This window comes from Lissotriton helveticus, chromosome 7 (assembly GCF_964261635.1).
Source record: "Lissotriton helveticus chromosome 7, aLisHel1.1, whole genome shotgun sequence".
In the NCBI taxonomy this organism is placed as follows: Eukaryota; Metazoa; Chordata; class Amphibia; order Caudata; family Salamandridae; genus Lissotriton; species Lissotriton helveticus.
In genome coordinates, this window is record NC_136068.1 from 633,131,347 (window position 1) to 633,147,677 (window position 16,331).

A 16,331-nucleotide genomic window follows, 5' to 3' on the forward strand; every position below is an offset into this window, starting at 1 on the left:
AAGAGACATTATAATTATAATTTTTGATGCTAGTTACAGCTCATTTGGTCGATATATGAAAACCAGGTTGAACGTATCTTTTTTTAGATGGGGAGAGTGAGTCTATGTTCATGGAACGTGGCAGGCTTAAACGATAGAAGTAAAAGGGCTCAACTATTCCAACTAACACGCCAGAATCCAACAGACATACTTTGCCTGCAAGAAACTCATATTGTAACTGCTGATAGGGAATTACTTAAATTACCTGGATATAATCTGTTGGTAGCCACAACCCAATCCTCTAAAACTAGAGGGATAGCTATTCTAGCTAAACCTATTATGGGCCCCCCGACTCGCAGATTAGCGGATAAGAATGGCAGATGGGCGATAGCTCAACTAAAATGCGGTCTCACAATATGCGCAATCTATGGCTCAAATATGGATGATCCCACCATCTTCCAAGAGTTAGAGATAGAACTGGCCTCCTGGACAGGCTCCTTAATTTTTTGTGGGGATTTCAACATAGACACAGGCGTACTCATCAATAACAGTTTCACTTTGAATTATAAAGGACGCAAACCAAAGGTATTTAGTGCACTTAGGCAATTAATGGAAACCCATAACTTACTAGATATGTGGGTTCAGTCAGGCAAAAAGACGGACGGTCACACATTCTTTTCTTACCCCCACAATATATATTCTCGGATCGACTACATCATGTCATCGTTAGAGGGCTTGGTAATGATTGATATGACCAAGGCCCCTAAAACAATTTCGGACCACAATGCGCTCACCCTCATCTTTGATCTCCCCGAACTGGTTAAACCAAAGTTTAATTGGACCTTTGACAGAAGACTCTTGATTAATCAGGAATTCATAACACATATGAAAAATTGGGCACAGGGTTTTTTCGACTGTAACCGCTTTAGCGCGTCACGAGTAACGGTCTGGGACTGTTTTAAAGCGGCAATAAGGGGAGAAACTATCTCATTTGTCGCCAATAAAAAGAAGCGGGAAGACAATATCAATACACAGCTCATGGTGGAACTTTCTGATCTTGAGACACTCCATGCCACTCAGATAGGCCAGGGGGTCTCAACATCTGAAACCTCTAAAAAAATACTGATATTAAAAAATGAAATTAATAACACCTTGATCCAAAAAGCAGCCGAAACCTATCAAGCAAACAAAAATAAGCTATATGAATCAGGGGAGAATGTAGGCAAACACCTAGCACTACGAACACGCCAAAAACAATCACAAGGCAATATACAGATGATTGAATATGAAGCCAAGGAATATACATCCAAGCAGGATATCCTAAACATATTTCAAAAATATTATAAGAAATTGTATCATAGCGATCTGACAAATTCGGACTCGGACATCACGTCATTTCTGAACAACTGGCTCCCAGACCAAGACATAAATACTAGGATAGATGACAGGATTAAAGTAATACTCGAGAGAGAAATTACCTATTCTGAGGTAGAGATTGCCTTATCCGAACTCTCCAATGGTAAGGCGGCAGGCCCCGACAAAATTCCCCTAGAACTGTATAAAATCCTAGGTAAACAAATAATCCCGTTATTGTTAGATCTCTTTCTCGGAGTGCAGTATCACTCTGCTCCACCAGAATCCTGGAAATTAACGAATATTATAATTTTTCACAAAAAAGGTAAACCATCTCAGCTTCCCTCATCCTACAGACCGATATCCCTGATAAACTCTGATTCAAAGCTCTACTCTAAAATACTAGCCAACCGACTCAACGGGGTTATCAAACATCTCGTATCCCCCTGGCAGCACGGATTCATACCCGGAAAGGGCACTACAGATCATACCCGGAGAGCCACTACCCTTTTTGATATCATGGGAACCACGGGGGGCGAGATGGCGATGATTCTCCTCGATGCCGAAAAGGCTTTTGATCGAGTAGCATGGCAGTTTCTCTGGAACATATTAGAACGAAAAAATTTTGGATACAAATTCATCAGAGCCATCAAAGCCTTATATATCGATCCTAGCGCAAAAATCTCTATATGTGGCAATGAGTCAGAGCTAATCAGGGTACATAGAGGCACAAGACAGGGATGCCCGTGCTCCCCGATTCTGTTCGCACTATACATAGACCCCCTTATTCAGAAATTACTTTTGACCCCTCTAATACAGCCTATTAAAATAGGGCCATACTCCACCAAAGTCATGGCATATGCGGATGACATTGCCGTTGTAACTAACAACCCCACGGTGGCAATCCTGGAAATCGAATCAATTACCCAGGCTTTTGGCACATATTCAGGATATTCGTTAAATAGAGACAAAACCATGGTGTTAGCCACTGATAATATCCATTATGAAAGTGCTCTCAAAGTTGAAGAAGCTACATACTTAGGCATACGTCTTACTACTAAAGTGGAGAAAATTATCCATCTGAACTACACTCCCCTCACTGATAAAATTAAAATAGACCTCAAAAGAATAGACAACCTACATCTATCTATAATTGGAAGGGCTAACTATATTAAAATGAATATCTTCCCGAGGGTCCTCTACCTTTTCAGAGCGATCCCGTTGCTAGCTGGAGATAACTTCATTAAGACCATTGAGTCTGCTATTTCTAAATTTATATGGAGCTACGGAAAGATAAGAAGATCCCTCCGCTTAATGTCGCTTCCACTGGATAGAGGGGGACTAGCTATCCCCAATCTAAAATTATACCTCTGGGCAACACTGATGCAATCTATGGATCCCCTGCTTACGGACAAAAAAACTAATACCTATACGCCCCCAGACCTATATATTCCATCGATCTATGAACTTAGTCTCGGTGATAAGTGTAAAGGGCTTTTTTTAAGACAGGTAGAGCCTTCATACTATAAAAAAATCAAATTGAAGACAGTCTTAGACGCATGGGTGGGTTGGAAAGCAATCTCTAAATACCTATCAATTCCTAAATTTTCAAGATATACTCCTCTTTGGCATAGTAAGGTCATCCCCCCATCCCTTAATGATGCTACCTCGCAGAGGTGGGAACATTTAGGTATCAATACAGTTGGCGACGTATTAGGACATAGTATCCCTATATCTTTTGAATATCTTCAAGAAAAATATAGTGTCCCAGCGCAAGATTTTCTTAAATATTTTCAAATACTGTCATGTATCCGCAATGCTTTCCCAATAATAATACGAGACAGACTCCCACTTCTTGAAGCTATTGGTAAGAAAACGACAAGAATAGGGACTCTATATCAGATTCTTATGGGTAATCTCCTCGATGATATCGAAAAAACAGAACAATCTTGGGCGGTAAAACTGGCAAATCCTAATGTTGATATCGATCTTTCACTAGCGCTATCTGCAAAATACTTTATAGCCTCAAATTTAAGAGCACAATATTACAAAACAGTATACAACCTATACTATACACCCGCAAAATTATTTGGTTGGGGTCTTCGGGCCGACGACAACTGCCCAAGATGCAAACAGCCACTGGCCAATCTACTTCACATGTTCTCAGAATGTTCGGAGTTGAGGCGGTTAAAGACCATGATGTTGGAGTTCTGGGCTCAGGTCTTTGGACGTCAGATAAAGGACTCACTAACTCTCTGTATACTAGGCCACGATGACTCACTGGGTCATAAGAAAGAGGAGCAAGCGGTAGTTTTTCTGGGGTATGCTGTACTTCGTATCATTTTGGCAGCTCGCTGGAAAGACGTAGACCCCCCTACTTTTCATATGTGGCTTAGTCGCTTTCTTGCAATCTATAAACAAGAAATCGCAATATATGCTACTAGGGGGAGAAAAATGAAAGTAATAGGAGCACAGATTTGGGACCCGATTACAAGATGGTACACAAATGAGGTTCGCCAATTAGGTTCTGCTGATGATTAATGGACATCTCCTCTGTTTCTCAGATTCCTGATCGCTTAATCTGCTTGTATTTTTCTGTTGTCATTTTTTTTTATTTTTATTTGTCATTTTTTCTCTCTTTCCTCTCTGCTGTTATTACCCCACTCGATATTGTATAAATTGTTCTGTTAATTAAGCTATGTGATCATCTGCTGTACCTATTTCTGTTTCTTTTTGAATCTTATGTATTAACTATGAATTTGTCAATAAAAAAAAAAAAAAAAAAAAAAAAAAAAAAGACAAGGATGTGTCTTGGCCCCAACATTGTTTTCTCTGTACATCAACAGGGCTATCGACTACTACGGGGATTTTCCATCGGATGCTCCCAAGCTCTGTGGTGTGTCGATACCCCTGTTGATGTTCGCAGATGACACTTTTTTTGTATCCAAGACCCAACAAGGGCTCCAGAGAGCAATTGGGCGGTTTGAGACCTTCTGTAGCGACTATGGCCTTACCATCAATGTGTCTAAAACCAAATTTATGGTAATGCACAGGTACAAGCAAGTGAAAGGAAGAGCAATAATGAATGGGGAGTTGCTAGAGCAAACCCATTCGTTCTCATACTTGGGTATCACACTGGGTTCAAGGCTGGATTGGAAACCACTCATTAATCAACTAGCTACTAGACATGCCCAGCTGGCGGGAGTACTTTTGAGAGAATTGCGCTCTTCGGCCACCCAACCCATAGCTCCGGCTCTAAAAATCTATGACACAAAAATACGAGCATCTATCTTGTATGGAGCCGAACTATGGGGGTCATGTAACATCTCTGAACTGACAAATGCCCGAAATAAATTTGTAAGAGGAATAGCGAGGCTCCCACCATCCACCCCGCTTTTGCCGCTCTATCTTGACCTAGGCTGCCAGAGAATAGAAGATGTAGCGCGCTTTAGAACCATAGCATACTGGTGGAGGATCTGGGTTACCCCAGAACTCTCCCACTATGCTCAAGCACTCCTTGAAGTTAGGAATATGGACACAGCCAATAGAATAAAATGGTTCAGTGAATCCAAGGCTATTTATAACGCCATGGGCTTGGCTGAGCTATGGGAGAACCCAGCACACAACATCTTTCCAACACGCAAGATTCTTAAGGAAATATACTGGTCGATGGTCATAACACAAAAATTCCAAAGATGTCCCACCTCTTCAGTACATAGGGAGTTTCATGAGCTTAAACACTTACCAGCTTATGAACCATATTGGGATTTTATTACAATAATTTATCAACAAAAGAAGAGAGGGGGGACCCTGGAGCTATTAACGTCCAGTGTCCATGCTCCTATATCAATATCAAAACAAAAAGGGGACACTGTTCCTCAGCGTCTGGTGCAAATAGTCACCTGAAACGCACGGGTGCAAATAGTCACCTGTATATTGAAAGGAAGGGTTGCAAGAAGGAGGGAGGAAAAAGGAAAGCAATACCTTAGGCACACAGGACCCACCCAAGGAGTGAAAAAACATATTTCGTCCTCTGTTGCCCTCACACACCCCTGGGGGTGTCAGGCTTCATCATCGGGCGTTTGCTCCTCGTAGGGCCGGCGCTGCAATTCCCTACGGGCCGCCGAAGGGTCTCTTTATCGGAGATCTTTTTAGGACAGCCGGATGGTGCATGTGGGTGTGTGGGGTGGGGGTCCAATGAGGGTAAACAAGTGCCTGCAAAGTGAAAATTAGGTTGAAAAGGGGTAAATATGCAGCAGATGTTTAATATATATACCCTTAGCAGATTTAACTGCCCAATAAAATCTTGTTCCTGTAGGTATACTAACCCCAGGGATCAAGAAGGTCATGGGTCGACATGTTTCGCGCCTCCGTCGCCTTAAGGGTCGTTTGCGCTTCATCAGGACCAGTATTATAAAATTTATGTGCACGTGAATTAAATTAAAATACCCTCTAAATTCAACAGGGCGGGCGGTGAGGTTGTAAACCCGTAGTCTGGCTACAGCTTCATTGTATGTACCGCTCCTGTTCAATACCTCGCTTTTTGAGCGATGTCTTCTCTGGCAACAACATTCGGCGCCCGCACATTACCGGGCTTCGAATCACTAGACAAGTTTGTCCCCGGGTGCTGCCTCCTGTGCACCTACCCAGTCCGAATGTCAGCCAATAGTGAACCCGCCCTGTTGAATTTAGAGGGTATTTTAATTTAATTCATGTGCACATAAATTTTATAATACTGGTCCTGATGAAGCGCAAACGACCCTTAAGGCGACGGAGGCGCGAAACATGTCGACCCATGACCTTCTTGATCCCTGGGGTTAGTATACCTACAGGAACAAGATTTTATTGGGCAGTTAAATCTGCTAAGGGTATATATATTAAACATCTGCTGCATATTTACCCCTTTTCAACCTAATTTTCACTTTGCACGCACATGTTTACCCTCATTGGACCCCCACCCCACACACCCACATGCACCATCCGGCTGTCCTAAAAAGATCTCCGATAAAGAGACCCTTCGGGGGCCCGTAGGGAATTGCAGCGCCGGCCCTACGAGGAACAAACGCCCGATGATGAAGCATGACACCCCCAGGGGTGTGTGAGGGCAACAGAAGACGAAATATGTTTTTTCACTCCTTGGGTGGGTCCTGTGTGCCTAAGGTATCCTTTTTCCTCCCTCCTTCTTGCAACCCTTCCTTTCAATATACAGGTGACTATTTGCACCCGTGCGTTTCAGGTGACTATTTGCACCAGACGCTGAGGAACAGTGTCCCCCTTTTTGTTTTGATTTTATTACAATCCCTTAGGACCGGAAACGTTCCACCAGTATAGGGTGGGTACCCTGCCAATTAACACCTTCGCAAGCAAATGGTCCTCTGGTAGGGATGTTATGTGTCCCTTTTGCAGTTCACAACCGGAAAGTCTAGCTCACATATTGTTTATATGCCCTGTGTATAAATTGCCGCGACGTAGGTGGATCAGGCCAGTATGTCTGCAAAAAGGTATCAAAGAAGGAACCGAGGCCCTACGGATCTTTAAAACAGATTGTTCGGGAAGCCTAATTATTGCTGTGTCTAAATTTCTTAATTGGATGTGGGCAATTTGAAGGACCAAACTAAAATCAGTAGTTGCCCCAAATATTTAAATGTCTCCTCCTTATTATGTCAAATGAACTGTCCTTTATTTTTTTATTTTTGTAAGGTTTTTAGATAAAATGTTGTCATATTTATTACTTTTAAATTGAATTTCTACCTTTTTAATTATTGATAAAGAATAATCAGAGGACAGATTTAGCCAGTAGGTTTTGTGAAAACCCTTATCTATGTATAATTGCCAATGAATCAGCTGTGCTCAATGTACTTTTAAGGTTCTGATGATGTGTTTTTTATCTCTTTTACTTATAATAATATGTTGTCTTTTATGACATGACGTCGAAATAAAGACTTATCTGACTGACTGACGGATAAAAAAAAAATAAAAAAAATAAAGAATTTCAATCCCTGTGGTGTCTGAATATATTGCACCCTTTTCTGGGCCGACCATAATTAGGCCTTAACGGTAACTTCTGCTCCGTATATGAGCCCTCTTCGGAAACTCTGGTTGCATAAGTTTTGCTACATAGTGTCTAGGGCAGGGAACTTGTCAGGCATTCTACATACATGAGGCTCAGTCCACTAGCTCTCCAAAGGCAAACAACTGTTGACGGAATATATTGAAGTTTACTTGTTGGCCGTAAAGGCTTTAATGTATATGAAAAACTATATCTGTAATGTTCCACTGTGATTCCAATCCTACCAAAACTAGAGTTACTAGAATTAGGCTGCAACATAGGCTAAGTTATGTGTAAAGGCCGACTGAATAGTGTGATGTGCAAAAGGGAACTTATATGACACACTAAGAAATGTAATTTAAATTATGCAGCACATCACAGTACATTGTAATCTATCTTGTCTAACATTTTAATATACAAAGATATTGATCCAAAATGTTAAATACGAAGGTTTCTTAATAAACAAAACGTTAGACATCCAGCAGAAATAGTATTTTCCAATAATACATTTTTATTGTGCAGAAAGACTCCACTTCATTTTTTAAATACTGCGCCCACCATCTCGAAGAGTAAAATAGTTTGTGTAAAACAAGGAGAATTGTACTCAGCAGACCACAATCCTTTTTCTAGCAGGTAAGGTGTGTCTTTTAGCCGTCACTTTTTAGGTCTTGCCTAGGCATCGCATGCTCTGTCTCGTCGAGAGATGCTGTATACAGTATAGTGGGGGAAGCTCCGCCCACTTTCTTTTTGATTGGCTGAAATTCTAAATGCTGCAATCTGATTGGTTTTCGGCAACTTAATCCCAACTCCTGACGGCCATGTCATCATATTCTCCTTCCATAGCTATCGGCCCCTTTACTTTTAAAACTCTTTTGTTCCCCAGCCTCCCCCATTCCCTACCGCAGTCCGTAAGCTCTCTGCCCACCACCACCCACCCACTCCTGTTCATGCCTACCTCAATGCCCGCACTATTGTTTACAATGCAATAGGTCTCTCGTAAATACGAGTCATATTGCATTTGTAAATGCTTGTCTTCTCCTCTGATTGGCTCAGTGAATTCGCACTCTTTTTTTTGCCTGACCAGTCCAGACTCTCGCATGCGCGCGATACTTTACATCGGACGCATGCGTGCCAAAACTCTGCCTCTGATAATACTCCCCCCAAGCCTGAAAAGCTGCCAGTCTGCCTTCTTTACCAACAAGCATGCTGAAATTTGCAGTGCTCTCACATTGGTTCCTTACTGCTGGATTCAACAGTTTCACTTTTACGGCTTAGTCAGCACTTTCGACCCATCGACAGTCAGACGGCCGTGATTGTATAATCCTCCTGCCGGGATGAGGGAGGGAGTCATCGGTTTGGCAAGAGCCCGGTGTTTACCTCCTATCCGTATTCCAGGTGATCTTGAACAGTGAGCTGCAGGGCTTGGATGTTTTGTGGAGTGCTCACTGTGTGTCATTAATAACAGAGAGTAAAGCACATTGTGGCTTTATGCTCTGTTATTTGGAGTGCTTCTACTTCACATTTCAATTTAGGCTTAGGGCTACTGGGAGCCATAAGATTTTACAGCTTTGGTGTTAATTGCTTGAATCTGAACAATGCTGCACGCAGTAAATTTAATTGTATAAAGCTGCAGCAGGAATGGGTTATTTCTGAGTGTTGTTCGTTGACTATGCATTTATTGTGAGAGCACGTGCAGCTCTGGTCATCATAGTTGTGACGGAAGCCAAACACTAAACAAAAACCGCAGCAACTGCGCATGTTCGTCGAGGTCCGTGCTGCACTGAGGGCCACAGTAAAGTGAATGGGATGGAATCCGCATGTAGTCAGTGACTCCTGACCTGGTTACGTGTTTGTGAGTGCCTCGTTCTTAGAGGACGGCTGGCCAGTGACTCGTGAATGAGCTGTGTTGGGGATGGACCTGATCCCAACAGTGGCACAATAACCTGAGTGATGGGGGCACTCTGCCATAGAATCAGATATTTTTGTATTTATTAGGGAGAATACCTCAAGAGTGGTGTGGATGCAGCAGCTACACCCATATTAAGTTCTCCTCACTCACTACCCTTGGAAAAGAAGCTTCTAGGTGAAGATCAGTCTGAATAGCTCCACGTTTAGAAACCTAAATGGAAAGAACCGAGTAAAGTTTTGGGTGTTTTATTCAAACAACCACTGGCCTCCCCCAGGAGGCAGGAACTGTCGATACTAGAACTCTCCCTTTGGGTTCCACCCCAGGATTCCTCATTTCCAGCACATTCCCAGCACCCCAGAACACCCAACAAAAACTTGAAGCAGAGGTAGTTTCTTTAGCTCAGAATATACCAAAGTCGGCGGTCCTGGACCACTGTTATCTGCACCATGGGGCATATTAGCAAGAACCTCGTTAAAATTATTGCCGTTTTAGCGGCAGGAAACTGCAGCTAAAATGGCGATAATGGGCTTGCTGATATGCGTTATAGAATTCCAATAGAAACCCAGGTTAGATGTCCTGCACATGGGAAACATCCTTTACAACGCGGTCAGTACACCGCAGTGCTCTTACATCGCGGTCGTTTCAACGACCGCATGTAACAACGCTATGCCTTTACAACGCAAGTCTTTACATCGACTTGCGCTAGAGGGCGTGCTAACATTAAAAATAGTGTAGTTTACTATCCCAACACCTTCTCTACTGATAAGTGGACTGGAGTTGGAATAGTAAATTACACTTTTTTAATGTTAGCACGCCACCTAGCGCAAGTCAATGTAAAGACTTGCGTTGTAAAGGCATAGCGTTGTAACATGCAGTCGTTGTAGCGACTGCGATGTAACAGCACGCGTTGTAATAACACGCGTTGTTACATCGTACATCCCCTGCACATCCAACCTGGGCTTCTATTGGAATTCTATAACGCATATTAGCAAGCTCATTAACGCCGTTTTAGCAGCATTTTCCTGCCGCTAAAACGGCGATAATTTTAACGAGGTTCTTGCTAATATGCCCCCATGTTTCTGCTGTTTGAAGGCTTATTGGCACAGCAAGTGAAGGTGGTTGATTGAAAGCACCTGGCTAGTCTGTAACAGGAGCAGTTTTTGTAGCTACTCATGGATTGCCTTAATAGGACTTGTGCAGTCGAAATTAATTGTCCACATACAATGAAGTATGGGATTCTTTTTCAGAGTTTTTCATGTACTTGTCATTTACTAAGAAAGTGTCTGCAATCTTGTTCATGGAAGTTGCAAAGGAAGCCCAAGCTGAGAGGGTGATCAGGAACTTTGCCATACCATCAGATATTTGATTATTATGCAGTTTTAGCCAGCTTCAACATCCCCCGGCAGACACCTCATACCAACAAAATGGTATCTTAACCACGAACCCTTCCTGTTTTTTTGTTTTATATAGCGCAAACTCAACTTGAAGGTATCAGAGCGCTTTACATGAGCACCAGTTGCATTACAGATGGACGCTTTCATGTTGTTGGGCACGGGGAGATTTACAGCCTGATTCATCATTCTCCCGTTTTGCGAGCCCCTAATAGCGATTCATAAGGAATCGCTATTAAGGACTTGCAAAACGGGATTCATGTAGGAATTGCAAAAAATATTGCGATTCCTACATGTTCCTTATTTGCGATTAACAAATTGCTAATCGCAAATAAGGAATAGCTCCCCATGCATTCCTATGGACCTACAGGCCCATAGGAATGAATGGGGAGTTATTCCTTATTTGCGATTAGCAATTTGCTAATCGCAAATAAGGATGCGATTTCAAGGGTGCAGGGGTGTCCAAAGGACACCCTGTAGCACCCCTGAAATGTAATCTACATTGGTGTTGCGCACACACATGTCCAAAGGACATGTGTGTGTGTAACATGCAACTTAGAAAAATGCATTTAAATGCATTTTTCTAAGTTTTTGCTATTTACCACGAGGTCTGACCTCTCGGTAAATAGCGGCTCAAAATTGCAATTTCGCAATTTTAAAATGATTCATGAATTGCATTTAAGGAATCTCAAATAGAGATTCCTTAAATGCAATTCTTCGCAAATGTGCGAATTCTTTAATAGCGAATTTTGCATTTGGGATGATGAATCCCAAATGCAAAAATTGCACTCGCAAAAGGCAAGATTCTGAGAATCTTGCCCTTTGCAAGTGCAATTTGGCTTGATGAATCAGGCTGTAAGTGATTTGCCCAGAATCACAGGATGTTGAGCGTCCCTGCCGAGACTTGTTATTTTAGAAACTGCTGCCTCTGAAGTGTCTTCTGTGAAGGACACGAGGTGCCTTACACAATTAATATACAAGTATAAAATATAAAAATTGCTATTCATTTTTGACCATTGAGTAATTTGGTTTCAAAGGCAGCTACCGTTTAATCTTTGTTGTGAGGACAGTGTTGGGGGGGACAGAATTTGTATCTCACCCTCAATGGAGACAAGTTCAGGATTTTTACACGTTATCAACGTTGAAATGTTTGGAAAATCATGTATTTTCCCATTATGACAGTGGAAAAGTCTTTACTGCAAAAACAACTTTAACGACCATTTCTCCCTCTAAATGCTCAGCTGTAATGAAAGGTAACGTGCTCGGTTTGTGTCCCACAAAACCCTCTTCCGTATGTAAAAACAAATATTTTGTTAATTAGACAAAACGTGTTAAGTTTCTGGCAAGACTTCACGCAGGGTTCAGCTGAGGAGTCCCACATCTTTAGAGTATACAAGCGCTGGTTCGACTTATCTTTATCAAAGCAGTTTTGTATTTAAAAAAAAGGGAAAAAAGTGATTCTGCAAAGTATCTTTATATAGCCTGGGAAAGTGTGCATAACACTGCTTTGATTTCATAACGTATATGAAAACCTCATAACAGAACCTACTCACATCGGAGATTGTTCACTAGTACTTACCATTTTGCACCAATGTGCAAATGAGAAGATTGGTGTTTGCTGCTCGTACAAAAAAGGGCGGAGCAAGCAGACTTTTCTCCAGGTCACATAGGGCCATATTACCAAGATGTGCGTTAAAAAACGCACATCGCACATTTCCCTATCGCCGGCTATCGCCGGATTTTATCGCTGTTTTAGCTCGTCGTTATCAACGCGCAACACGTAGGCAATATTAAATCCGGCGACAGCCGGCGATAGGGAACATTAGCGCATGAAAACAAGCGTTGTTGTCACACGCTAATGTGTGCCTCGATAATAGGGAGGGGTGGATTCAGCTTTATGATCCACACCCCCATGGTATCAATGCCTAACACCTGATCAGAGCAGTCGTTTGGAGACCTGCGATAAACGAGCTTATCGCAGGTCTCCTTCTCCCAACGCCTGCCTTGGTAATAGGGTGTTACCACCTCCAACCACATTTTACATGTGGTTGGACGTGGGAACGCCCACTTTGCATGTCATTAGCGATGTTTCTCGCTGACATGCAAAGTGGGCTTGAGGCAGGCGTTAGCATGCCCTTGTTATTAGTGCGCTAGAAGTATCGCCGCTTTCTCAGCACAATTCGCCGAAAAAGCGGCGATACTTCACCTTGGTAATATGGCCCATAATGTTCTTCACCGAAGAAAAAAAAATGTCTCTTGTACCATCCAATACTCATTGCGATGCTAATAAAGGGCTCTTCCCTTTACAAACATGAAAGATGAGACTCATGTAAAGGTAAAATGAGTTCACTCCGTTGCCTATAACATAAGCAGTGACAATCGTGCAAACAGTTTGAACAACTTCGACGTGGTGCAATGTCTTTTCATAAGGTGGAATGTCAGCACCACCCCACCTGTTTGCTCCATCGCTGAACAAACGATGCTGTTGCCAATAGATATAGTGCCTCCCTTCCCAGGGCGCTGCATTATGACCCGGGGGCCAGAAATGCAGGGCCCACTAGCTCGCCCTGCTATTCTTTGGCTTGGGGGGAGGTATTCGTAACAAGCAAATTTTACAAAAAAACTGTTAAAAAAATAGCGTTTATAAATATTTTAAAGAAAAGATTAGGCTATACTTTAAAAACCTTTCGGTTCCTTTCTACTTCATATAACATTAGCATTATAATATTTTACTTTATTAATAACTACACCACTAAACACATCAATATGGCGAGACCGATTGGCATTGCCAATAGTTGTTTAATATGTGTCTCATAAACCTCGATGTCAATTTAGTCTATGCTTACTTTGCATTCTTTGCGAGCACCCACAGCCAATAAGAAATAACCCCGCAGAGTACCTTTGTATATTGCATATTTAAGTAAGTGTCTAACAAACAAGCACTACATTCAACATTAAAGACAGGGGGGCAGATTTACAAGCCCCTTGCATCACTTTTGCGCCGTCGTTGCGTCACTTTTGTGACGCAGCAACAGCATAAAAGTTGCGGCCCATTTACAACGTGACGCATCTAGGGAGAAGCGTCACTTTGTAAAGCCCTGCTGGACATTATACCTGCGTCAGGTATAATGTATGCAGGGTAGGCGTTCCCACGCAGGAAAGCCTTTTAAAAGTGAGGTAGTGAAATCTACAAGATTTCACTGCATGACTTTTAGGGTGCCACTGCGTCAAAACCTTACGCCAACTTGAAGCAGGCGTGAGGAGTGACGCAGTGTATTGGGAATAGGCTGCAACACACATTGCTGGAGTTGCGCCATGCTTGTGATACGACTCCAGCAAAGCGTAACTTTTCCGTCCACAGATGCGTCAGAATTTCTGACGCATCAGTCAGTCCTTGCGCCATGGTGCGCCGTATTGTAAATACGCCGCATCCATGGTGACGCAAGGGTTTTGCATGGTAGCGCAGGGAAAGTGACGCATCTGTAGAGATGCGTCACTTTCTTGTAAATCCGCCCCAACAGATATAAATAAGAGGTGCGAAGTGCTCATTACCTTTTCAGGTTCTACATTCTAGAATTCCGCAAAAAATACTTACTGCTTTCAGATCTCTTTGGTGTATAAGTGAAATGCTATCAACAGTGAAACAAACCTTTTCATGACAAAAAATGATTCAATTCTTTCCAGCATAGTTAAAGTACATTTGCATACACTTTGCTTTTCCAATGTAGACAAAAAGTAAATTGGGTAAAATAACACTATCTTTTCCGAATTCTCGACCCATCAAAACTTTGATACAGCAGTCACGGTGAGAGGCAGAACATTGCATATTCTAAAGTGCCAGGAGCTGCACTGCATTCCATATTTTCATGTTTCCGCTATGTTTTCTTAACTGATGATTGTGTAGCAGATTTCACATTGATTCGCTAAAATGGCAAACCTATAATTCTGCAACAAATGCATCAGAGCTCAGCTATCGCTCAGAAGCCCTGTTCAGGAATAAAGTTGCAGAGAAGGTAGCTAAATCCACATACTCAGGATGGGCAGTTTATCTTCTGGGCAGGTGCAGCGTTGGGTTGCTTTGCCCTTGCTCGTAGTCCAAAGACCAGATGATGCCTGAACATGCTCAGCCCTAGAATGGCTATGTTTATATTGGAGCTCCTTAAGAGTATAAATGGCCTGTTTTCCTTACAGCACAAAATCCTCCTTGATGCTACTCCATCCTCTAATCTTGTGATTCATGGGCAACACACAGTAGGACGTTTGTATCAGACTTGTTCTTTTATCAGTGAATGTTCACTGAAGTACTGCATATGGTTATTCCCATATAGTATGTAGTTAGGCCTAGGTAGAGCTAGGTCTAGTGATGCCTTAGAGTAGTGGTACAGGAGTGCTTAGAAGCAGTGATAGTGTGATACCAAAAGTTCTACTGCTAGCTGCTCTCAGTAGGAGGTTATATAGACTACTGAACAGTGATGTGTACTTCATATTAGATCATGAACATTGAAGGTTCCTGCTGACTCTACACACACCAATAACATCCTATTTATTTTGTGTTACAAGGTTGGCTTCTTCAAGCGGAAATCGAAGCAGGGGGCCAATGAAGGTGCTGGTCAAGTAGACCTTGACAATGTTCCCCCTTCAAGTGAAGCGACTGGAGCTCTGGGGAAGGCTGACGGGCAGGCCCACAACATGACAACGGAGCCACCTCTCCCAGACACAACTGAAGGACATGAGGACGGTGGTCAGCCGGCCACAGAAGAAGCATTGGATACTTCTGGTCATGATGAAGCCAGTAACCCTGTGGCGGATGGCAAACAGATGCAAGAGTTGACATCTGAGCCTCTCGCCAACCAGGAAGCTGACATTCACCCGCAGAGCAGTGAACAGGACACAAATGTAACCTCTGGGCCCTCAGCACACACCTGAGGGCAAGAAGGATCAAGTTAAATGGAGGGAAGAGATCATGGGGACTCAAAATGAGCCGTCACTTGCTTCACTTGGGATGCAAATGCAACGACAGGGAGTTACATCTGCATGAAACACCCTCACATAGGAGGAAATGACCCAATAGAAGTGTGATGTTTAAGGCTGGCTACAATGTCTTGTCTGTGGGAAATTATGGTTTGGGGGAAGAGAATGAATGGCACGCGGTCCAAAATGTGTGGACAAAGTACCTCAGTGCCTAAAAGAGGTCCTGACAATTAGTTTGAAATCAGCAAAAGGAATATATATATATATGAATGTTAAAGTTGCTAATGTTTGCATTTTCTTTATTATTGTGTATAAAATCTATTTGTAACAAAGATACTTAAAGTAGAACAATGGTATTCATTTTGAAAATATCACTCAAGGTAGAGCATTAGTCTCTGAAAAGCATATAAAGATCAGTCAGTGTTTACTAATCTGTCCTGCTATCTGGTTTACCTTGACTCCCTCACATCAGTTATTTAGGAGGGCAGGTCTGCTGTACCAGTAAAATGCCATTTCAATACATTACTCAACAACACCTGCTTGTAGGGGCTCAATTTGGTGGTATGGCTATTGTACAGGTACATACACACTCGCTGTGGGGATACAATTCCTGCTAAGATATAGAAATATTCAGTGCAGGTTCCAATAGCACTGCTTAGATACATAAAAAACACTGCAG

The 16,331-nt window shown here is 42.4% G+C and overlaps 1 protein-coding gene across 1 annotated transcript in view; it reads left to right on the top strand.

Annotated features, from left to right (window-relative positions):
* Positions 1-15,984, top strand: part of LOC144768869 (integrin alpha-M-like) — a 337,089-nt gene extending 321,105 nt beyond the window's left edge. The window contains exon 30 of the mRNA XM_078652877.1: positions 15,242-15,984. Coding sequence (XP_078509003.1) covers positions 15,242-15,607 — 366 coding nt within the window. The 3' untranslated portion in view covers positions 15,608-15,984. The remainder of the gene's footprint in view (positions 1-15,241) is intronic.
* The last annotated feature ends 347 nt before the right edge of the window (positions 15,985-16,331 follow it).